Source organism: Stegostoma tigrinum, chromosome 2 (assembly GCF_030684315.1).
Source record: "Stegostoma tigrinum isolate sSteTig4 chromosome 2, sSteTig4.hap1, whole genome shotgun sequence".
NCBI classification, from domain to species: Eukaryota; Metazoa; Chordata; class Chondrichthyes; order Orectolobiformes; family Stegostomatidae; genus Stegostoma; species Stegostoma tigrinum.
The window spans coordinates 4,916,772-4,941,387 of NC_081355.1; the positions used below are offsets into that span (position 1 = coordinate 4,916,772).

At 40.9% G+C, this 24,616-nt stretch overlaps 1 protein-coding gene across 8 annotated transcripts in view; it reads left to right on the plus strand.

The window, feature by feature from the left end:
* LOC125463699 (cadherin-6-like) overlaps positions 1-24,412 on the plus strand; it is a 192,978-nt gene extending 168,566 nt beyond the window's left edge. For all 8 annotated transcript variants that reach the window (XM_048555323.2, XM_048555297.2, XM_059651877.1 and 5 more), the window contains 3 exons: positions 807-924; positions 3,301-3,552; positions 18,378-24,412. In XM_048555323.2, the coding sequence (XP_048411280.2) occupies positions 807-924; positions 3,301-3,552; positions 18,378-18,868 (861 nt within the window). In that variant the 3' untranslated portion in view covers positions 18,869-24,412. The remainder of the gene's footprint in view (positions 1-806; positions 925-3,300; positions 3,553-18,377) is intronic.
* The last annotated feature ends 204 nt before the right edge of the window (positions 24,413-24,616 follow it).

The following is a 24,616-nucleotide window of genomic DNA, read 5'->3' on the forward strand; positions in this document are numbered from 1 at the left end:
CTTTAAAACCCTGGTTAGACCACACTTGGAATATTGTGTTCAGTTCTCAACACCTCATTATAGGAAGGATGTGGAAGCTTTAGAAATGGTGCAGAGGAGATTTACCAGGATGCAGACTGGACTGGAGGGGAGGTCTAATGAGGAAAGGCTGAGGGAGCTAGGGCTTTTTTAATTGGAGCTAAGAAGGATGAGAGGTGATTTGATAGAGGTGTACAAAATGATGAGAGGTTCAGATAGAGTGGATAGCCAGAGACCTTTTTCCCAGGATGGAAATGACTATTATGAGGGGGCATAATGTTAAGGTGATTGAAGGAAGGTATAGGGTAGATGTCAGAGGTAGGTTCTTTACACAGAGAGTGATGGGCATGCGGAATGCGCTGCCGGCCGTGGTAGTGGAGTCAGATACATTAGAGACATTTAAGCGACTCTTGGATAGGCACATGGATGACAGTAAAATGTAGGGTATGCAGGGTAATTTGATCTTAGTAGGATAATAGGTCGGCACAACATTGTGGGCTGAAGGGCCTGTACTGTGCTGCACTGTTTTATGTGCTATGTTCAAAATCTATCTCTTTGACCAAATCTCTGCTTGAGGTCAAATTATCTGAAAGGTGCTATATAAAAATAAGTTATATATTTTATGGAAATCAGTATTTAAAAATTGTGGTGCAAATGATATGTATCTATACACCATTTGACTACTCGGGCTTTGCTCCATGTTTTGTTTATATACAGCTATATTTATGCATATTCAACAATATGGTTAGTTGTGTAGAATTGATTTTTTACATTGCTTTAACGTACAGCTGATACAAACTGTCGGAGCTGTGGATAAGGACTCACCACCAAGTGGATCCAGATTCTTCTTTAGCTTGGCCCCAGAATCTGCAAATAATCCCAATTTCACGGTTCTGGATAATGAAGGTAGGGTTTTTAACCCAGAACCAAGGTGGAGGTGGGGGGATGGGGGCGACACTGTGACATGTTACGACAGAAGGTGCTGGAAGTGCACAGCAGACCAGGCTCCAACAGTTAACATACACCTGCCTGAGCAACTGAGGATTTTCTGACATAATTTATGGTTTTTATATGTTAGCCAATGTAGTAAATAACTCAGAGTTAGGTTGTTATTGAACCAAATATTTTGAAATTTATTTAAAACCCTAATTATATACCTGCCTGCAGTCATACAGATTAACACATGTAGCCTAGTTCTGTCCTTACTATTGTTACTCTGCATTATATATACAAAGCTGACGCACTGAAGATACTACACTGAGCCCCCCGAAATGGCCTTATTCACACGTTTGCAAGCTCATGCATTACAATGTAGAAATGTGGTTGCAGGAATTCCACCTAATGTCATTAACTATTGCTGAAAAAACTTTAAATCCCAACGACTGTTAGCTCCATTCTGCTTTAACCTAGATTGTATGGAAGAGCATTAGAGTTACAGAACACAGCAGTCTGTCTGCATTTTGTTCCTATTCAGTTTACCAGTGATTTCTACATGCAATATATCCTCTTTTTCCACAATGGATGATGTCAAGGAGCTTAAGTTACAACATTGTATTCATCGATCGTGTGGCTCCGAAAAAGATATGTTTATGGCTTAGATTGAAATATTGCTTGACTTATTATCTTGAATATGTATTATAAGAAACTTAATACATATGGAAATGAAGCAGAGTTTATTCTTAGCCTTGGCATAATTAATTTTATCCTTTCAAGAATCTTCCAATTGTGCCTTTCATTAATTCCCTTGGCCATCCTAATGTCAGCTTTTGCATGAAAAGGAACATCTGGCCCAATGTGAACTTTCACCACAGCACCTCCCAGTTCAGCCTTTTGAAAATATAAATTTGTCTCAGATGGCACATTCAAACGCCAAGCTGCAAATGGTGTGCCAAGAAGAGGATTGGGGATATAAACTGGGAACATCCAGGCATGTTTCAGCAATCATCAATAGCAGAATGAAATGGCCTGGACCAATCCTCCTTTCGACCTGCTTCAGTCGTAGAATGATACGTACAGAGGAGGCCCTTCACCCATCAAGTCTCTCGTGCCAAAACATATGCTTACTTAGGCCCATCATGCTGCACCAGGCCCATAATCTTGAACAATATGACACTTCAAGTGCTCATCCAAATACTTTTTAAAGGTTGTAAGCTTTCTCACCTCAACCACTCTCCTTGCAGTGCATTCCAGATTTCATCCAGGGGTATCCATTGTAAAGGTGACACCTAACTATAGATTGCAGATAACAGCAATTACATAATCTCAGAGTATAACAAATCACTAGGTGGTCCACAGCAGGAAACACAACAACCCACTTGGTCTACCTTTTCCCTTAGTCCAGGTACATGCTCCTGTGCCAACGCAATCTAACAATTTCTAACCAAATATTAGCAAGTCTAAGCCAATGGAAAGAGTGCTGATGGCTTTTCCACAACTATCCAATTTTACCTTCTCCCATTTTGATAACAGACCTTGGATAACTCTAGATCTCAGGGAATTTCAAACATTTCTTGTAGCCTCGGTTTCTGTTTACTGCTAAACTTAGAACCACTGGAACACAAGGAAGAAAATGTCCTAGTTAGAACTCCACAGTTTTTTTCTCCCCATTAGCTACATTATGGTATTTGAAATTTAAAGAACCACCAACGTTAAGAATGTCTTCCCAACATCCTCACAATACATATATATTAAAACTTTTTAGTATATTTGATAACTAAAGTATTATGAATTATACAAATCTACCAGCAGTGAAGTCTCACAGTAGATTTTTCTCTTCTCCTAGTACTGCAATGCCAAGATAGTAAGTCTGTTAATGCCCTTTTTTAAAAAATTGGTTCCACCAAGCACTCTCCTTTATGACATAGGATATTTGGAGAGCCACCATGAAATATCTGCACCTGATCCTCTTAAGTCCAGAGCACAGACATCCCATCCTCTAGCATATCACTATGGCCTCTCACTCTCTTTGATCATATGCCATCCATGCTATTTCACAACAACGATTAATAATCTCCTACCAGTTCCAAACATCATGTAAAATGCAAGTTGAATGGAAATAGAAAACATTGTTAGAATTATAAACTTACCAGATAAAATGAATGCATGAAGAGCAGCAGGTAGGAATATAACAGATTTTTAAGGCATTAACAAAATGTAAAAATCAAACAATACATATCAGAGAACAAAAATGTGTTAGTTTTGAATCTTCTAGTTGTGAAAGAAGTGAAGGGGAACAGTATAGAGTAAATGATTTGACTCTTTCTTGTTGAATGTCACTTTCAGATAACACAGCTGGAATTCTAACCAGGAGAGGTGGATTTCGTCGTCAAGACATGAGCACCTATCTTCTGCCTGTCCTCATTGCTGACAAGGAGTATCCCATACAGAGCAGCACGAATACCTTGCTGATCAGAGTGTGTGCCTGTGACAGTGACGGGACTATGCAATCCTGTAATACTGAAGCAATAATTCTTCCTCCTGGCCTCAGCACAGGAGCCCTTATAGCCATTCTGCTCTGTATCATCATTCTGCTTGGTAAGTGTGTTTCTTTTTTTAAATTTTAATCAAGGTCTCTTTCATTATTGCACTTCATCTCAAACAAATATAACTATTTTAAAGATAACAAGGTGTAGAGTTGGATGAACACAGCAGGCCAAGCAGCATCACAGAAGCAGGAAAGCTGACGTTCTGGGTCTAGACCCTTCTTTAGGAAGAACCCTTCTGAAGAAGGGTCTAGACCCGAAACGTCAGCTTTCCTGCTCCTCCGATGCGGTTTGGCCTGCTGTGTTCATCCAGCTCTACACCTTGTTATCTCAGATTATCTAGCATCGGCAGTTCCTACTATCTCTGTAATTATTTTAAAGAATAGTTTCAGGGATGAGAAGTAAAATGAAGAACTGGAGATCTGACACAAGCAAAGCAAACAAATAGCCAGAGAAACTCAATAGGCCTGGCAGCATCTGTGGGGAGAAAACAGAGAGAGAAAAAAGCAGGCTGGCAAAGTGTTACTGGGCTCAGTGTTTCTCTCTCCACAGATTGTGCCAGACTTGCTGAGTTTCTCCAGCACTTCCTGTTTTGGTTTGTTCTAGGAATGAGGAACTTCAGTGATGAGGACAGATTGAAGACATTATGACTGCTCACCCTAGAGAGAAGAAGGCTGAGAGGAGATTTTATTGAGGTTTCCAAAATCATGAGAGGGCTAGAATGACTAGACAGGCAGAAACTGTTCCCAATCAGAAAAGGAAAAAAAAACGGGAGGGCCATATTTTTAAAGTGATGTGCAAACAAAGCAAGGATGATGCGAGATAAAAATTAATGAAGTATACAGTGGTTAGGATCTGGAATGTACTGCCTGGAAATAAGGTGGAGTAAGATTCAATTGAGAGGCATCGGATGGTTAGCCCCACCTTCCTACCTTTAGCCCACTCACTTCTATTGAAGTGCTCTGGCTATTTATCAGATTTTACTTCCTAGGGTCCTCATCTTTCTCACAAGGTGATGATGCCTCAAACTTGAGAGACTGATTTGCTCAGTACACTCCTGCTTTAACCAGTCAATCCTTACACTTAAGGCAATATGGTGGCCAGTAATCTAGAGACCCAGGTTATTGCCCTGGAGGGGCAAGAGTTCCAATCCCACATGGGCAGCTGCTGGAACTTGAATTGAAAATGTCATCCCTGACTGTTGGAAGAACAATTCAACTCAAATAGGACTTGAACTATGCTGTGGTGACAGCACACATTTGAACCACACTGTAGTAAACTGAGCTAAATGGCCCCTCATTTTTGTTTATATTCAATTAAACTATTCTGCTTTCTCTTTTCCACCTGCTCCAAATTCTTCCTGTTGATAGCTGTCTCTTTTAGTATTCCACTTTTCACCTTCTGTGTCCACTCACCCCAGTTACCAGCTCAATGTGCTGAGTTTTCTAGTCAAGCTGCTATGTTCTCACCACTACCTCGCTTTTATACTCGAAACAAATAAGTTTCGATTCAGATTCAGCTACTCAACCTGACTGCATAGTAGGTTCCCAGCTGCATCATGGTTGAGCAAATACAAGTGTTATAAAGCAGAGGTTGACCCTCCTCTCAAAACTAAAATCAAAACAGCCAAAGAGGAGCACCTCGCCCCATGATCTGTAAAAGGAGTGCGAAAAGTGGTGTAACCTGCCTTTCAGCAACTTCTGAAGGTTAAATAAAATAAATCCCTGATACTCATTTTAAAATCAACACAGAACAATTTAGTTATCTAACTCTACCAGTGAACAAATTAAATAAACTATGAACAATCTGAATAAATCACTTCTAACTACTAACTATTCCCCAATAAATCAAGATTCTAATGGTATGCTCTTCCAATAAATACAAGTCCCACTTATATATAAACAAAACAATTCAGTCTCTCGAAATTACAGCAGGCTACATGTCTTCCAGAATGGCTCTGTGCCCTCTGCATCGATTCTTCTGTCAGGAATATTCACTAGTTATACTGTTGGTACCTTTGTTATTTAGATGGTGCTTTCTTTAAATCTTAGAGGAGACTGTGAGAGCCAGCAATTCTCTCTTGAGAGCTGAGGGCTGTTATCTCTGGCAGATGGCAGTTACCTCTCTGGTCTTTGTCTAACTGACCCCTTCTTTTATACCCTTGATGACATATCAATATTTCTTACAATAGGATTGGTACAATGTTGTCAAAACCATCAGGTTTAAATTGTTATGGTTTTTGGTATCTAAGTGCCTGGTTCAAATTGATTGGATAAGTTTAAAAGCTTGTTGTCTTAGTAAAAACTGCTGCTTGGCCTGCTAACTGTATGGCCTTTTGGTACAAATGTTTCAATTTGGATGCTGTCTGTGTGCTTGCAAATTTTCAAGCTGCTGCTCACAGACAACCATTTTAAATCTCTGACCACAGAAAAGGCACATCATCTATTAAAGGGACCACGCAATGCTTTTTCCCTGTAGCATTTTACAAACACCAAGTTCTAACTTGCTGCCTCCTACTCTCTCAACTACTCTCCCCAACTTGGCAGCAAAAGCACTTCCAAATTCACCCTCCTTGATGCTTTTGACAGATTCTCACTTAGCGAAGGCTGGCCTACATCCTCATGGCCCAAAGCCCGCTTTCCTGAAGGGCAGGAACAATCCAGTTGAGCCCATGAATAAAGATTTCAGCAAGGTCCCTCATATTCCATTTCCACAGTATCTTCCTCCAAGCGTCAGGCTTTCACACATTGACTTGCAGGTGTGTTTTACTTGTCCTAACTCTCTGGCTGCTGATCTGTAAAGTGTCACACATCATGCACTTGGAAAACAGTGATAGGATCACACAGAGTCAGTATGGATTTACAAAAGGAAAGTCACGCTTGACAAATCTATTGGAATTGTTCAAGGATGTAAATAATTGAACAGATAAAGTGGAGTTTGTGGATATGGTTTACTGGGCTTTCAGTAAGGTTTCACATAAAAGATCAGTAGACTAAATTAATGTGCATGGGACTGGGCTAGCATACTGACATGAATAGAAAACTTTTCAGTGGGAGGAAACAAATAGTAGAATTAAGTGGGTCTTTCTCGGGGTAAAGATAAAGGCACCATGTGAACCATAAGACTGCCGTCTCATTAGAGAGACACACAACTGGTGAAATGTCAGCACAACTCAGCTAAAGGTGCAGGTTGAGAGACAGCTTCTTTCATTATCCTGCACCTTGCAGACAACTCAGCTAAAGGTGCAGGTTGAGAGACAGCTTCTTTCATTATCCTGCACCTTGCAGACAACTCAGCTAACCAACTAGTTCCAGCTGGCTGCGTGTGACTATTGTAGTACTGCAGGGATCAGTACTAAGCCCCCGACTATTCACAATATGTATTAATGAATTAGACGAGGGAATTAAATGTAATATTTCCAAGTTTGCAGATGAAACAAAGTTGGGATGGGAGGATGAAATACAAGGTGGACTCAGAATTACTTCAGTGTGATTTGAACATGTCCACTGAGTGGGCAACTGCATGTCTGATGAAGTATAATATGAGGACATTCACTTTGGTAGCAAAAACAGGAAGGCAGATTATTATCTGAATGGTACTAGGTTGGGAAAGGGTGAGGTGCACTGAGACCTGGGTGTCCTTGTGCACCAGTCATTGAAGGTAGGCATTGCAGGAGCAGCAGGCAGGTAAGAAGACATGAGAAATGTTGGCCTTCATAGCGAGAGGATTCCAATGCAGGAGCAGGGATGTCATCCTGCAATTGTACAGGGCCTTGGCGAAACTACACCTGAAGTATTCTGTGCAGTTTTGTTCTCTCTGTCTGAGTAAGGAAGTTCTGGCTATGGAGGGACTGCAACAAATGTTTACCAGACTAATTTCTGCGATAGTTAAGAACTGCCAATAATAGAGTCTGAGATAATACAGTTTGGAGCTGGAGGAACACAACAGGCCAGGCAGCATCTGAGGAGCAAGAAAGCTGAAGAAGGGTCCCAGCACGAAATGTCAGCTTTCCTGCTCGTCTGACGCTGCCTGGCCTGCTGTGTTCATCCAGCTCCACACTGTGTTATCTCTGATTCCAGGGATAGCAGGTCTGACGCATGAAGAGAGACTGGATCAGCTAGGACTATATTCACTGCAATTTAGGAGAATGTGGGGATATAACTCAGATACATGGCACAACATCGTGGGCCAAAGGGCTTGTAGTGTGCTGTACTTTTCCATGTTCTATTTTCTATGCCAATAAAATTCAAAGAGGACCAGACAGGGCAAATGCAGGAAGGGTGTTCCCAATGAAAGAGGAATCGAGAACCAATGGTCACAGACTAAGGATACAGAATAGGCCATTTACGATTAAGGTGAGGAGATATTCTTCACCCAGAGAGTGTGAGCCCATGGAATTCTCTGCAACACAAAGCAGTCGAAGCTAAACATTGAATGTTTACAAGAAGGGCTTAGATATAGTCCTTTGGGGCTAAAGCGTTTGAAGGCTATGGGGAGAAAGCATGCACCAGATGCAGAGTTGAACGATCAACCATAAAACATAGAACATAGAACATTACAGCACAGTACAGGCCCTTCAGCCCTCGATGTTGTGCCGACCTGTCATACCGATCTCAAGTCCATCTAACCTATACCATTTCATGTACGTCCATATGCTTATCCAATGACAACTTAAATGTACCTAAAGTTGGCGAATCTACTAACATTGCAGGCAAAGTGTTCCATTCCCTTACTACTCTCTGAGTAAAGAAACTACCTCTGACATCTGTCCTATATCTTTCACCCCTCAATTTAAAGCTATGCCCCCTCGTGCTCGCCGTCACCATCCTAGGAAAAAGATTTTCCCTATCCACCCTATCTAACTCTCTGATTATTTTATATGTTTCAATTAAGTCACCTCCCAACCTTCTCCTCTCTAATGAACACAGCCTCAAGTCCCTCAGCCTTTCCTCGTAAGACCTTCCCTCCATACCAGGCAACATCCTAGTAAATCTCCTCTGCACCCTTTCCAAAGCTTCCACATCCTTCTTATAATGCAGTGACCAGAACTGTACTCCAAGTGCAGCCGCACCAGAGTTTTGTACAGCTGCAGCATAACCTCTTGGTTCCAGAACTCGATCCCTCTATTAATAAAAGCTAAAATGCTGTATGCCTTCTTAACAGCCCTGTCAACCTGGGTGGCAACTTTCAAGGATCTGTGTACATGGACACCGTGATCTCTCTGCTCATCTAGACGACCAAGAATTTTACCATTAGCCTAGTACTTTGCATTCCGGTTACTCCTACCAAAGTGCATCACCTCACACTTGTCTGCATTAAACTCCATTTGCCACCTCTCAGCCCAGCTCTGCAGCTTATCTATGTCTCTCTGCAACCTACAGCATCCTTCGTCACTATCCATAACTCCACCGACCTTAGTGTCGTCTGCAAATTTACTAACGCATCCTTCTACGCCCTCATCCAGGTCATTTATAAAAATGACAAACAGCAGTGGACCCAACACCCACCCTTGCGGTACACCACTAGTAACTGGACTCCAGGAGGAACATTTCCCATCAACTACCACCCTCTGTCTTCTTTCAGTAAGCCAATTTCTGATCCAAACTGCTATATCTCCCACAATTCCATTCCTCCGCATTTTGTACAATAGCCTATTGTGGGGAACGTTATCGAACGCCTTGCTGAAATCCATATAGACCACATCAACCAGTTTACTCTCATCTACCTGTTTGTTCACCTTCTCAAAGAACTCAATAAGGTTTGTGAGGCATGACCTACCCTTCACAAAACTGTTCTGACTATCCCTAATCAATTTATTCTTTTCTAGATGATTATAAAGCCTGTCCCTTATAACCTTTTCCAACACTTTACCAACAACTGAGGTAAGGCTCACTGGTCTACAATTACCAGGGTTGTCTCTACTCCCCTTCTTGAACAGGGGAACCACACACGCTATCCTCCAGTCATCTGGCACTATTCTTGTAGACAATGACGAGTTAAAGATCAATGCCAAAGGCTCGGCAATCTCCTCTCTGGCTTCCCAGAGGATCCTAGGATAATATTAAAGGCAGAGCAGGATCCAAGGGCCGAATGGGTGACTACTGCTCTTTGTTTCTGTGTTTTCTGTCTGGATGGTAGTTTTCTACAAACATGCCACAAGGCTTCCACTGAAGAAGAGTGCTTCTACAAATATTCTGTACCGGCTTTTCAACTGTTCTGAAAAATAAAAACAAGGAGTGGGAGTAAGGCACGCCACCATTGAATTTAATCATAAGTTATCTTTCAACTCAATTTTACTCCCCTGTTCTAATCCTGCTCCCCTGACTGCCCAAGCATATCATTCACCGCAGCTTTGAATTTACTCAATGGCTGAGTATTCACAGCCTCTGGGGGAGAGAATTCCAAACATTTACAACCTTCTGAGTGAAGAAATTTCTCCTCCCCACCCCAGTCCTAAATGGCTGATCCTTTATGCTGAGACAGTATGCCCTGCTGGTTGTTGATCTCCAGCCCGGGGAAAATATCCTTGCAGCATCTATATCTGCTCTAGTTTCTTGGCTATGACATCTGATCTCTGTCCCCATTGGTGACATATGCTAGGAAATAAATACCAAACCTGTTAGAAATTGCTTCCCCACCCACCTCCCTATTTTCTGCATATAAACTGACATTTACGCAGCCACCATCAGGTCTGAGGAAGGATCACTGGACCCAAAACGTTAACTCTGTTTTCTCCTTCATAGATGCTGCCAGACCTGCTGAGCTTTTCCAGCAACTTTGTTTTTGTTCCTGATTTACAGCATCTGCAGTTCTTTTAGTTTTTAAATAAACTTGAGTGATGCTAAGAATTTTACTGACAACCAATAGCCTACTAAGAAACACTCCCTTCTTATGCTTTGTTCCCCTTTACAATGATATTCTTGTGAATCGTCCTGATGAGAGCAAGATGAAAAGCTCTTGTCAAGATATCTTTTTATCAGCAATGCTTATACTAATTTCTTCCAGAACTCAAAATGTTTGAGTAGGAGCAAATAAATGGACAATGCAGGGCTTTAAATGTACATCAACATGAATAACTTCCAAATGGAGCTGCCTATTCATTAACCATTTCTTCAAATGAACAGTTTCAACATTAACCTTCTGAAATGTATTGCAGTTATTATTCACTACTTAAATTTATGATATAGTTGCATCTTTTGAACAAGATATTATATTGATGTCCTGGCTGCCCTGTTGGGTCGATGCAAATGTTCCCATTTCACAACTCTCAAGAAGAACAGGAGTTGCCTGGCCAGTCTTTATTCCTTAACAAATATCAGGTTGCTGTTTTTGGCAGCTTGCTTTATACAAACAAGGTTCTGCAACATTGCAGCAGAGACTGTAATTTTAAATTACTTAATTGGTCAAAAGGTGCTTTAGGATGTTATGACCTCTATAGGCATTTTATAAAATAAAAGATAAAGGGAACTTTTCATCAGAATTTTCCCAGGCTGTTTAGGAATTGAATGTTTGAGACGAGTCCTGATATCATCATCATAGCCTCTGTGGTCCCTTTCAGACGAACAATTGAATTGGCCATTTTTGATATTTCTCTGTTGGTGTAACTTTGACAGATGCTTAATGGCAACGAGGTATCTATTGAAATTTCAACTTTGAAATGGGGCACAGATACGCACAGATCTGGTCGAAGCTTCATTGCCTGCAGAGGAACTCACAGCTTCTAAAGCTGATAAAGGCACAAACCTTCATAACACTGAAGAGGTCTTTACATTTACATGCACAATGCCTGCGTATGCAAGGCTTTGGGGCAAGCACTGGAACATGGGATTGGAATAGTCAGGTATTTGTTTTCAACTCCGTAGGCCAAAGGGACATCTTCTGTGCTTCAGACTTCTATGACTGTGAAACCCAATGGCATGGGCATTGGAGCAAAATTTGGGAGAATCACATGAGATTGATAGTAAGGAGATTCCTGACATGAAGAGTAGAAAGAGATAACAAGGTGTAAAACTGGATGAACACAGCAGGCCAAGCTGCTTGGCCTGCTGTGCTCATCCAGCTCTACACTTTGTTATCTCAGATTCTCCCACATCTGCAGCTCATACTGAAGGGTAGGAAGTCTGATTTCCCAACTAAAAGTTGAATCTCAATGATGTTCTTGTTTGTGAGCAGTGAGAGGACAATTTGCATGTATTAGTATGCATTAACATCCTCATTATGATGTTATCTCATTTCATGAATATGCAGTTCCCATGCTCCCACTCACTGGATAGAAACTAGATGATGATGATGATTCCTGATACGAAAGTGAGAGTGATCTCTAACTCACCAATTTCTCCTCCAGTCCTTTATCATGGAGAAGAGGTGCCAACATCTCGGGATACACTCCTTGAGCAGCAAATGCATACACCCCTCTTCCCCCTCCCATTCATCAGGACCTCCAGGTGTCTGTAAACCATACTGTCATTCATTTTGTCTGACTACGCCTGGGGCAATTGACAGGAACTGTGCAGGGTTTCTGTGATCTGTCAACATTTGACCAGGTGAATGGCCGAGCTTCAAAGATGGCACCAGTGCTGGGAATCCTGGGATGTCCCAAAAGTGATCAGTTCATCACCTGTGGCAAGTGGGAGAATAGGATGATAAGGGGAAGGTTTGATAGTAGCATGGTACATAGGTACACTTGGGATACAGTGGAAGAAAACTCACAAGAGGGCTTTTGCAGCTCAGTGTTAGTGTCTCTACCTCTGAGCCAGGAGGCTAAGGTTTATGTCCCACCTGCTCCATAAACATGTCATAACATCACAGGACTGGATAATTAGAGAATGTTGGAGGAAACTCACCAGGGCGGTAACATTGTATCCCTCATTCTGTTCTATTACCCTAATGCACTTTGTACAGTATAATCTTCCTGTATTGCATGCAATATAAAACTTTTCTCTGTACCTATGACAATAATAAATCAAATCAAATCCAATCCAATTCAATCAAAGAATGAAAACCCTCCACAAAACAGGCCAGAATTGACACAGCCAATTTCTGGCAAAATTCAGCTCAGTGTTTTCACTTTGCCTGTGCAATGAATGATATACTCACTACCTGGCTCACATGTTTGCTGGATTCATTTCCTGTAACACCTCGGGAGCCTTTTATCCGTAACTAGTCTTTGTTCAACATCTGTCCTGTGTTTCACGATGGGTCTGATCGCATAGAAGCTTGTTGTAGTCATGACCGCTCAGAAAATTGGAAGCACTTTTTCAAAGGTCTTATGCAAAGACAGAAGCTGCTAGATGAGATTACAGATATCTGAGCGTTTAAAATTCCAGCTGTTAAAAACAAAACATAATTAAAGCAGGCGAAATGGGGCACTTCAAACTGAGCTGTACATGGTGCAGTCTCATTGAAGTTGTTGATATGCAAATCCAGAGATAATTACATTCGGATTCTGTTCCCCAAGGTGAGGTGCAATAATTTCATGACGTGAACGAGCTAAAATAAAACCTCTTTTTTTGGATGATGAATATAAATTTGACTGAAATGAAAAGATAGGATTTCTGATCTGAAATGATGCACAGAGTTGAACCGAAGTGTAGGTATAATGGGCACCGGCACGAGGTTTAGACACAGTGCTGAGTTACACCTGAACTCACACATCCTGAGAAATTTGACCCTGTGTACAACCTCCCATTGCATTTAGAGTCATCGAGCTGCACAACACAGGAACAAACCCTTCGGTCCAACTTGTCAATGCTGACCAGACATCATAAAATAATTGTAGAATCCCTACAGTGTGGAAACAGACCATTCAGCCCAACAAGTCCACACTACCCCTCCAGGCCATGCCCCTATCCCTGCATTTCCCATGTCTAACCCATCTAACCTAAACATCCTTGGGCACTACGGGCAATTTAACATGGCTAATCTAGTGTAATTTTTCATGCCGAGGGTGGTGCATATATGGAATGAGCTGCCAGAGGAAGTGGTGGGGTCTGGTACAATTACAACATTTGAAAGACATCTGGGTGGCTATATGAACAGGAAGGGTTTAGAGGAAAATGGGCCAAGTGCTGGTAATCGGCCGCACAGTGGCTCAGTGGTTAGCACTGCTGCCCCACAGTGCCAGAGACCTGGGTTTGATTCCAGCCTCGGGTAATTGTCTTTGTGGAGTTTGTACATTCTCCCCGTGTCTGCGTGGGTTTCCTCCGGGTGCTCCAGTTTCCTCCCACAGTCCAAGTCAATGAATGGAGAGCACATTGAGTGAAGAGTGTTTTTATTATTTCTTAGAGGAAAGAAATGCTAAATTCCTTGCCTAGCTTGAAAAAAGAAAGTCACGTCTTACAGCCAACATTTTAGCATTAGCATAAGAAGTGGCACATGTGTAGAACATTCTGCCCATCAAACCTACCCCACCATTTAATGCAATCATGACTGATTTTGGGTTGTAACTCTGTTTTACCATCTGCTTTTACAATATCTCTCAATTTCCATACAAGCCGAAAGTCTTGACTATCCCATCCTACAATGTATTCAACAATAATCTTCTGGGACACAGAATTCTAAAGATTCACTACTCTCAGACTAAAGACTCCATCTCAGTTCACGATGATTGGCCTCTTATCCCAAGATTGAGCCCTGTGTTCTAGGTTTTCCAGCCAGAGGGAACCACCCTCTCAGTGTTGGCTCTGTCAAGCTCCTTTAGAATCCTAAAAATTTTGGGGGAGCCATGCAGCTCAAATGGGGTGGCAGGCCAAATCAAAGGAACAAAAGAATTAAACTCATGAAGGAGAAACGAGACAGAAAAGGAATAAGAGCCACTGTCTGAAAAAGGAAGAGAGAAAAACATTAAAGAGAAACTAAAGTAGATCATCTCAAAGCAAGGAAGGTGAAATAAATTGAGTTCTCAATGATACATGGAAATTAATTTTATAAGTAATGCAGGACCTCAGAACATAATCATGCAATTTCTATATTTAAAAATGTGTTGAAGAGCAAGAATGTCCCTTTTATTTGGTGGGGGCTTTTTAAAATTTAAACGATGGTATAGAAAACTCTGTTGAACTGACCATTCATTAGATACCCTGTCCAACTTACCCTTTAATTGACATCAATTCAATCTTGTCCATTTCTCAACCACAGATGAAGTGAGTCCGGGAGTAGCTGGCTAACTGCTAAACAATGCACTGTGTTCGAGCTTGCCTTTGCCTTGCTATTTTGGGAGCTGACAGCTTGCTGGCCTCTTTTGAATCTTGTCCCACTAACACACTGGGATCTTCTGCCTCATCCACATTTCCCTCTGTTTTGTCCTTTGTAATATTCTCCATGCCACACAAATGGAATCCGACGTCCCCCCGACCCCCAACCAACTCAGTTTTGTATAACTGCGGAGTTGAGGTCCTAGGGTATGGCCATTAGTGTGTACATCCAGCTACTTGGAGTTGGAAATGAGAGTTGTGGGACACCAGTTACCCCTTCTCTCACCCCATTTGACAGAGGTGCCAGGGGGCCAAGTGTCCTAGTCCTCACAAGCACCATCCACACACCCCAAGTTCCAGTCAAAACAAAATGAACCTTCAATTCATGTGGAAACATGTCCTTCTGAATTGATCTCTTCTACATCTGTGGAAGGTTAATGCTGCTCTGGAACAGGATATAGTGAGTAAGTTGTAGCACAGGGAAGCAATGGTATAATCATTAGACTATTAATCCAGTGATCCATGTAATATTCTGGGGCCCTGGATTGAAATTCTACCAGGGTAACTGACAAAGTTTGAATTCAATAAAAGTCTGGAATCGAGAGTCAGTGCCTAATGCTGGTTGTTAAGAATGCCCATCTAGTTCACTATCCTCTGTGAGGGAAGGAAACTGCCATCCTTTCCGGTCTGGCTTACATGAGACTCCAGACCCACAGCAATGTGGTTGATTCTTAACAGCCCTCTGTTCATCATCACAGGGGGCATTAAAACAAAGTTATCTACATGGCTCAAACTGGGCTGTAGATAGCAGGTCATCAGAGAGCATCAGGTTGTATGCATATTGTACAATTCATTCGATAATCTCTAGCTTATATTTCTGTTCAAAGGTCTTGCAATATTATTTGTAAAATATCACTTTACATTCTGCAGACACCTTAGTTGATGCTGACAAGTTCAACTTTACTGCACAAGAACAAAAACTCCCAGATTTTAAATTACACTGAAGTGTTGCAGCCTACCCATCTCAAATTGACCATCATAAAGTGAAAGAAGCTATTTTCTTTCTTTTTCATGTGATGAGGTTTCCCTAATAGCCCTCGAACTGAACGGCTTGTTGGGCCATTAAAGAGGGCAGTTATGAGTCAACTATAGATCAACACATTTGGAGTTTTATGTAGGCCAGACCAGGTAAGAGTGGTAGATTTCCCCTTGGTACACCCAAAGGTTTTTAAAACAACAACGATAGTTGGATAATCGCTGATGGCTAACTTTTTTAGTTTAGTTGGTTGAGCTGAAATTCCACCAACTGTTGTATTGGGTGTGAACTCTCCTTAAGAGTTTGGATCATGAGGTTAGTAGTGCCATAAACATTACCATTGGACCAATATATCTTCTGGAGAGAAACTGTGAGTATAGCTACCTCAGATCCTAGGGTATTTTTTAAATGATTTAGGTATAATTTTAAATCTGGGTGGGGCTTACAATTTTTCAATTTGTCTGCTTTTTCTCTCATTTATTTTCTGACTCTGAATTCCCCATGAGGAGTAACAAAGACATATCAAAACTTTTGGCAAATATCAATGTTAATTCTGAATGGGTGATGCTCCCCAGTGAAAACACAATATTAAAACAAACATATTCAGATCTCCTGCTTTTTCATGTTAGAGATTCCCAGGCATTATTACAATGTTTTACTGTGTCTCTGAAATGTGTGAAAATGTCTGATACCCAGTCAACTGAAGTATGGTGACTGTTGTCACACAGGTAAGAGAGGGAACCTCATTGCCTTTAGAAAGGTCTGAAAGCGCTGAGCTCAACAGTGACCTGTGGGGGACCTGGAATGTCCTTGGAGCTGCTGAGTTTCAGCCAGACTTTCTGATACGTTCAATGGGATGTCTTGAATGCTCACCTGTAGTTTCTGGTGGGAAGTCTAACTATTGTGACACTGTCACAATTGTATTTTACAGACTGGGAGGACAAGAGCATTTTTCTTTATCAGTCACTGTTCATAAATCTAAAACCCATAATTTTTTTCATGTTTTTGTGTGATGGAACCATCTGCGAGGCGATACAAACTTTTTTTTTGTTCAGGAGGGGGATCAGCAGTTCCGGAGATAAGGCAGGAAATCGGAGTTGAGGGTAATCAATCAGCCATGATCTCATTGAATGGCAGAACAGACTTGATGGGCTGACTGGCCTACTTCTACCACTATATCTTATGGGCTTGGGGACTACCACAACAGGCAAATTAGGAGATGTCTAAATTATCCTGTGGTATCTTTAGAAGGGAACACATAGGCTGTGAAGAGGAAATCATAAGCCTACACTCCTGAGTTCCATATCTTATTCACCAAAAGCAGCAACTTCAACCTCAAACCTTTCCCTGTATTGTCCAGCTAGCAGCTAGAGTTACATCAGCATGTTGTGGAAAGGGAATAGACTTGCATTGAAACATGCTCCCTTCAGTCACCAGGGATAATAAGGTGCAGAGCTGGATGAACACAGCAGGCCAAGCAGCATCATAGGAGCAGGAAAGCTGACGTTTCGGGCCTAGACCCTTCTTCAGAAAATGGGGGAGGAGAAGGAGAATCTGAAATAAATAGGGAGCGAGGAGGCAGCGGATAGAAGATGGATAAAGGAGAAGATAGGTGGAGAGGGGATAGAACGGTCCCCCATTTTCTGAAGAAGGGTCTAGCCCCAAAACGTCAGCTCTCCTGCTCCTATGATGCTGTTTGGCCTGCTGTGTTCATCCAGCTCTACACCTTGTTATCTCGGATTCTCCAGTATCTGCAGTTTCTGCTATCCCTTCAGTCACCATCCAGCTGTAATCCCAACTGACAATTATATTCTCATCAAAATCTTTTTGACAAAGGCTGTCTATCACTAGGAATGAAGCATAAGCTCCTCCTGATTATATTCTGTCTGTGAAATGCCCGAACTGAATTGTGTTTTATATCAGCAACTCCATATCCTGTCACTGCATAATGATGCATATTTACATGGGTATGAGTTAATTTGGAAGAGATTGCAACAAAACCTCCAATCCTGAAGTTGATTCAAAATGATCTTTGATTTGACTCATTTGTTTTTATTTTTTCATGAGATGTGGGCATCACTGGCGGGTGTTATGCCAATCTCTAATCAACTTTTTGGAAGGTGGTGGTCAGCTGCCTTCTTGAACCCGTTGCAATCCATTATTGCAGGAGCTACACCCGCAATGCCATTAGGGAGGGAGTTCCAGGATTTTGACCCAGTGACAGTCGAAGAACGCTGATATATTTCCAAGTCAGGAGGGGAACTTGCAGAGGGTGTACTTGCTGCCCTTGTCCTTCTAGATGGAAGCAGTTGTGGGTTTGGAAGATGCTTTAGGAGGAATGTAATGAAGTCAATAAGACAAGATTTTGTTCCGATAAAGAACTCGAAATGTTAAACCTACTTCTCTCTCCAGAGTTGCTACCAGATCTGCTGAGTTTTTCCAGCCTTTTATTTTGTTTCAGATCCCCAACATCCACATTCTTCATTTTATTTCAATAGAACAAGATTCAGGTGACTCATGAAGAGCAAAATAAAGCAATTTGTCCTTTTGGTGTAAATAAAGGAGGAGGATTTACTAAAGCAATATTCTCTCTTCTCTTCAGTTTTGGGTATAGCCGATGGATTAAACAATATTCTTCTCCTTTCTCAGTTATTGTCGTGCTCTTTGCTGCCATGAGAAAACAGAGAAAGAAGGAGCCTCTCATTATTTCCAAAGAGGATATCCGCGACAACATTGTCAGCTACAATGATGAAGGAGGTGGTGAGGAGGACACACAGGCCTTTGACATCAGCACACTGAGAAACCCAGAGGTAATCGAAGACACTCAGCTACGCAGAGACATTAAACCAGAAAACTTTCTTCTCCCACGACCAGCTCCAACCATACCAGATAACACCGACGTCAGAGATTTCATTAACCAGAGGTTAAAGGAGAATGACACAGACCCTGGAGCACCTCCTTATGATTCTCTGGCAACGTACGCCTATGAAGGGAATGGGTCCATAGCTGAGTCTCTCAGTTCCTTAGAATCAGTTACCACAGAGACAGACCAGGATTACGATTACTTGAGTGACTGGGGACCTCGGTTCAAAAAACTGTCAGACATGTATGGAGGAGAGGACAGTGACAGAGACTCTTAGCAAGGGAACAAAAAAAAACCATCCCTTTAAATTCAGCTATCAAAAAAAATTGTGTTGCTGTGTAAACACAAGGGGCCATTTTTCAAACCTATCCCAATAAGCAAACATTTATTGTGAACTGTTGGACTTTATTTCATATAATTCATGGTCTCAGAATGGTTCCAGTGTGATATGTGTGTCATTTACCCTGCATTTATTGAGTGCCCACAAGAACCCGACTCAGTGTCTATGGGAATTTATACCATAAGTATATACCTACACTAGCCACTGGTGCACTAGTAGAGATACAGGTTATGTTGCTCATTCTGTTTCTCATATAGGAATATTTCACAGGTAATACTGTCTGCACAGAGGAATAGAAAATGTGTTAAAATAGGGATGTGCATAGAGCAAGTTCTTGAAAATGGCCTGAGGCAAATGTTTGATGGTTTTTGTGGAAGATCTAAGTTGGACCCAAACATCAGACCACAAATGCATGGTTCAGGTTTGAAGACCCACCTGGGCTGCTCTCCTCACGTTATGTGGATGCAGGACAGGAGCTGCTTGCAGGAGAAGAGGAGAACCGTACATTCACGGGAGTGGTTACACATGCCACAAGCTGTGTCCATTAAGCTGCTTGTGAAAACATGCATCAAAACAACATATGCTTGCTGAGGAGGCGAAAGGTTATAAGATTTACACTCACCATTGAACTACAAGCCTTGGCCTACTCAGAAACTTGCTGGATTCCCCGAGGTTTATTTACAGCCTTAGACCCTAAAGCCTGCTGGCCAGCACATCCCTTTGGTAAAATTAGTGAATTAGATGTTTGAGCTGAACATGTGGTTGAGTCAACTGTTTCTTTCACAATGTACTGTACTGTAACTTAGATTCAGTATACAAAGATGCATACATATTGTATGCAGAGCTGTATTATGTAGTGTCAATGTGAATCACTACAGGTACGTCTTAAAACAGAGTTAATCTCCTTGGTGTTGTTGACAGTTTGATGCTGCAGCGGTTTTTGAAGCTGCTCACCTTCCCGTAATGAGAGATTGTTCTCTTTTATTTTCTTGTCCGAAACGTTGCAAAGTTAAAATCACTTGAGAACTTTGAATTCCCAAGGAAGCGCCTGTAACTTTTCGCACCACCGAGTGCTGCTAGCTGTGGAAAGTGTTGCAGAATGTACCGCCTGTGACACAGATTCAGCTCTTCCAGTTCAGAGTGACACCACATCAGCACCGTGAACTGTCAGAATGCAATACTCCCAGAGGCAATTAAACCCAGTCATCCCACAGACACATAGCTGACCCATCTTCCTGACAGTACATTCTGAGGGGGAAGGGAAATATTTTTATGTGGCTTCAGCATCACAAAGACTTATAAAACAGCGGCATGTTAAAGGTCTTCGGTCTATGGAATTACTTAAGATCAGAAACACCAAGTCAGATCTGACCTGCTCGCTCTAGGCTGTGAGCGGTACTTCTTTCAAAATAAAGGCACTAGTTGGGTACTTAGATAAATCCAATGCATGGTTCACTGTTGGAAAAAATTGTTTAAATCTAGACATGTCAGTGCGCTTTGAAGAATTGAGTCCAAAGAGATAAAAGTTGACAAATTCTAGTTTTGACCGATAAAATATTTTGATGAAAGCTAGGATTCCCAGCCCATAATCAATGTCAGGAGTACAAAATCTTGAAGTTATCTTTTGTAACTTTTAATTACTTTGATTTTTTGGGAGAAGGCTTAGAGAGCCACCAGATTTCTACCTGTGTCCACTCGGCAACTGGAAGCGTTGCCTTGTTCTAGTAAAAGTTAGCAAGTTCTCGCATTTTCCATTTTTAATTTTTTGCACATTTTTGAGGGGTGTATAAGTGAAACCCATGATGGTGCAGTTCCCTTGCTGGCACAGATAACACACTGGGTTCTGTTCCACCAACTTGGAAATGTAAGTGCTGACCTGATAGAAATAAACACCGAATACTACATTCAATGCTATTCATTCAAAATGCAATGGAAGTGCAGGATGCTGAAACATTCTAATGTTTTCTGAATATAGCCATTAAAATTTAATGGCATTGTCAATGCACAGCATATATCATTGGAAGAATATTCAACATATTTCAAAGACTATTTTTGTTTAGATCCACTTGTTATTATTCCTTAACCCTGACCCATTACGTGATCTTTGCACGAACTAAAATATAATCATACAATTATGTTTAAGGCACTGTATTTCTGTAATCAGGTCCTAATAATGCAGCAGGAACTGTCTGCATTAATCTTATAAACCTGTAAGATCAGACTTCTCATTTGCAATAACACTGCCAAATTCTTTGGCTCAGTCTTACATGCACCATCGAGGATTTGGTCATGTTGGGAGGTAAATGCAAAAACAAACAACAGAATTATTTCTTTTTAAAACTTCAAAATTCCCTGTGGTCCCCTGTTCTTGCTAAAGATGTTAAGCATCAGACTTTACTCCTTTAATGGTAACCAGAGACTTGAATAACGGGGATTTCTGACATTTGACTGCTACTCGGCAGCTTGTGACTTGAATCTGGGTGCAGATAAACAATCCCTGCTCAAGAATTAATAACTTTCAACCTGCATCTGAGGAGAGATACTCAAACCAATAAGTAAAAACAAAATGTTAAAATAAAATCCTTTAGTCAATAAATCTTGCTTGTTCATATGCATTCACAACTCCAGCTCAAGTCTTGGGCAAACAAGTTAAGGGATTTTATGAAATTTCCACTTACCTTGCCTGTTTGCAAATAGGACACAGCTTTAATCTGGCTGAGCAAAAAAAGTCCTGTCTTTCCATCTTCGCAATGCTTGGGCTAAGAACACAAGCAACATCACTTGACCCAAAACATTAACTCTGATTTCTCTCCACAGATGTTGCCAGACCTGCTGAACTTTTCCAGCAATTTCTGCTTTTGTTTCTTATTTACGGCATCTGTACTTCTTTCGGTTTTTATTTAATATGTAACACCTGAGTTGGAAGAAGTGAATCCCTTCCCATCTTTTTCAGCTGAGAAGCCAAAGCTACTCAGCAGTTTCCCAGGGATTGTTGCAATAAAATCAGTCGGAAGAGTAAGTATTTGTCATTTTTTTTGGCTTTTTTGTCTGTTATGTGGCGTGTGGCAGTTATTTGCTACTCCAAAGGTGCATTTTATCTCATCTTTAGGATTCATACCCTTCATTTTAAATTTTAAACAAATTAACTTATGGCAAGTGAAAAACTAAGAAAGGTGAGCTCCAAGGGGAAAAACTGAACTCAGCAAGTCATAAGTAAATGAATGTAGAAGTTCAGTAATTTAAATCTTTAACTGCAGCAGTTTAATTAATAGCTTAGTAAGACTATCTATCAGTGGACTAGTGTACTGACCAAATGTATTTTTAGATACTTGCTCAATTGTAGGTTTGTCCCTAAGGTGTATAAAGATGATCCATTAAATACTGATGGATCAGAGTCTCCCTGAAGCCAGATATTGTTCAGAAGGCAAGTGTGGAAGTCTTAGCTGGGTTATTCTATGTTGATAGGGAATCAATAATTCAGAGAAGATCCTGTGTCAAAAAGAATGGATGGAATTGTGGAAGTAATCCAAAGAACATGGAATTCCATTTAATTAAAATGGACAAGTTCTTATTCAGTCACCATAGGGAAGAGGCCCTGGTTGGGAAATAACGTGAACATTGAATGTAGTAGCATTATTGCTAACTCAGCGTGTTGAGTGTTAGCATTGACAGAGTGGTATCAAACAGCAGGAACCATTATATTCCGTGTCCTGCCATTGCATATACACTATTCCCTTGACTGGAATGTAGGCTTTGATGACAGGATCAGTTTGCAGCACCTCTTAGTAACTGAAGAAAGGTCAAACAAAGCACTCATTCTCATCTGAGGCTCTCTTGTGAAATAGCATGAAAGGTTATCAAGCTACCAGGAGATTGAGAGCTTAAAGCTAAAGCTTTGTAAATATCCCACATTTACACGAGAATCTTGATCAAATAGGAAAACAGTAACAAAACCTTATCAACATTCCAGTACATGCAATATTTGTATCTTCTTTTGCCAAATTATTCTAATAATATTTGAATTAGCATTACAGTTTGATTACACTTCTTGTAAATGTTGAAAAATAGCAACTGAACCAATCGTGAAAGAAATGTATTCTGTATCCTTTGGCTCTATTTTAATCATGTATTATTATTGTGTTATTTCAAAATTCATAACTGGACTAATTATCCAGTTAGGGTTAGCCTAGACAATCTTAAGACTAATTAATGTTTGTGTAATGAAATTAGGAGACACTTGCTTGAGTCATTTGGGCACTGAATGTTTGAAGTTTATTCAATTGAAAATCACAGTCTAATCCAGTGCAAAAAAAGTAAGCAGTATGAAAGCAGTGATTTAAGTCCTTGCAAAGGAAGAAAGGATCAATTTCTTTACTTGTCACTTAGCAGAATGTTGTAGCTTTATGGATGGCTAGTTCAAGGAAGGGTTGCCCCTTGCAGATTTGAGCTATGGCTGATATAAGTAGCTACATGGTATGTGAATGAAGGGCAATGGTTTCATTCTTATTGACTGCATCCAGGTCCTCACATCAATGCTTGCACTTCCCAAAAAGGAGAAACCAGTAAAACTGGTGAATGATGCATAGTGGCCGGACTCATCTTCTATATTTCTAAATGGTGCCCCAGTAAGGCCACTATGCTCATTTCCAGGTATTACTGTTGTCTTTTTTAACTTCTTCTCTCTAGGTTACACTTGCTAGTTATCCACCTTGCTTGGAAATCTAAAGAGAACATGTATTAGAAATCTCCAAATAGACTTGGACGAATCTACTCCTCAGTCCCTGGCCCCTTCTAAAGTAACTGTTCCGAGCTAAGGCAGTGTTGAAAGTGGCACAATTGGCCACTACTGAACCATTGTTTGAGGGGATGGTGGAAACAGGGCACAAAATCGGCCACAATTGACTAATTCTGAAGATACATCTGTCCAGAGCTGCTTGTTTGAACTGAGCCACACTTTTCCCTGTACTCAACAGCTTGATAAGAGTGTCTGGTAATGAAGGACTGCTGCAGTAAAATGAACTGCTGGCAGTTGTGTAAACTCGGATGAGGGAAAATGTATAAGGGGATCAAATCCTGTGGACGTCTTCGTCCTGTACAGGTCACTTTGTATTATTATCTCAAATCATGTTTTAACATTAGGCCAGGTTGTCCCATTGACCCAGTCAGATTGTTTGAAAGTATGACCTGCAGCTGAAATAGTTCTGTGGCTATTACCATTTTCTGTTTGTGTGGAAATACTTTAATGTGGCTGGGGCCAATCTGTAAAACTGAAAATAGCTGATGCCAATGAAGGATCTTTGCTTATGTTTCTGATTGACAATTGCTTTTCCTGGTTTCGAGATTTGCAAAGAATAGTCACTGTTAGCAGCATCCAGTATATCCAGCAACTGAAAAAAAATCTGAGTCTTTTTTTTGCTAAGTAACATTTTGTACCAAAATTATTTATATGATACTATTCAATAAAATGTTTTTATGTATGGATTTGGTTTCAGTTCTCTTTAGTATTTTTTTTGAAATTTCATTCTCACTTTTATGAAAAACCTGCCCAAGACTCAGCCACATACAGATTAGAGATTTAGGACACAAATGGGTTGAGATTTTACAGGATACATTGGCAGAAATGGATAGAGAGGCCATTCCCAGTAACCACTCACTGCTCCTGCCTGGCTCCCAAGTGATTTTTTT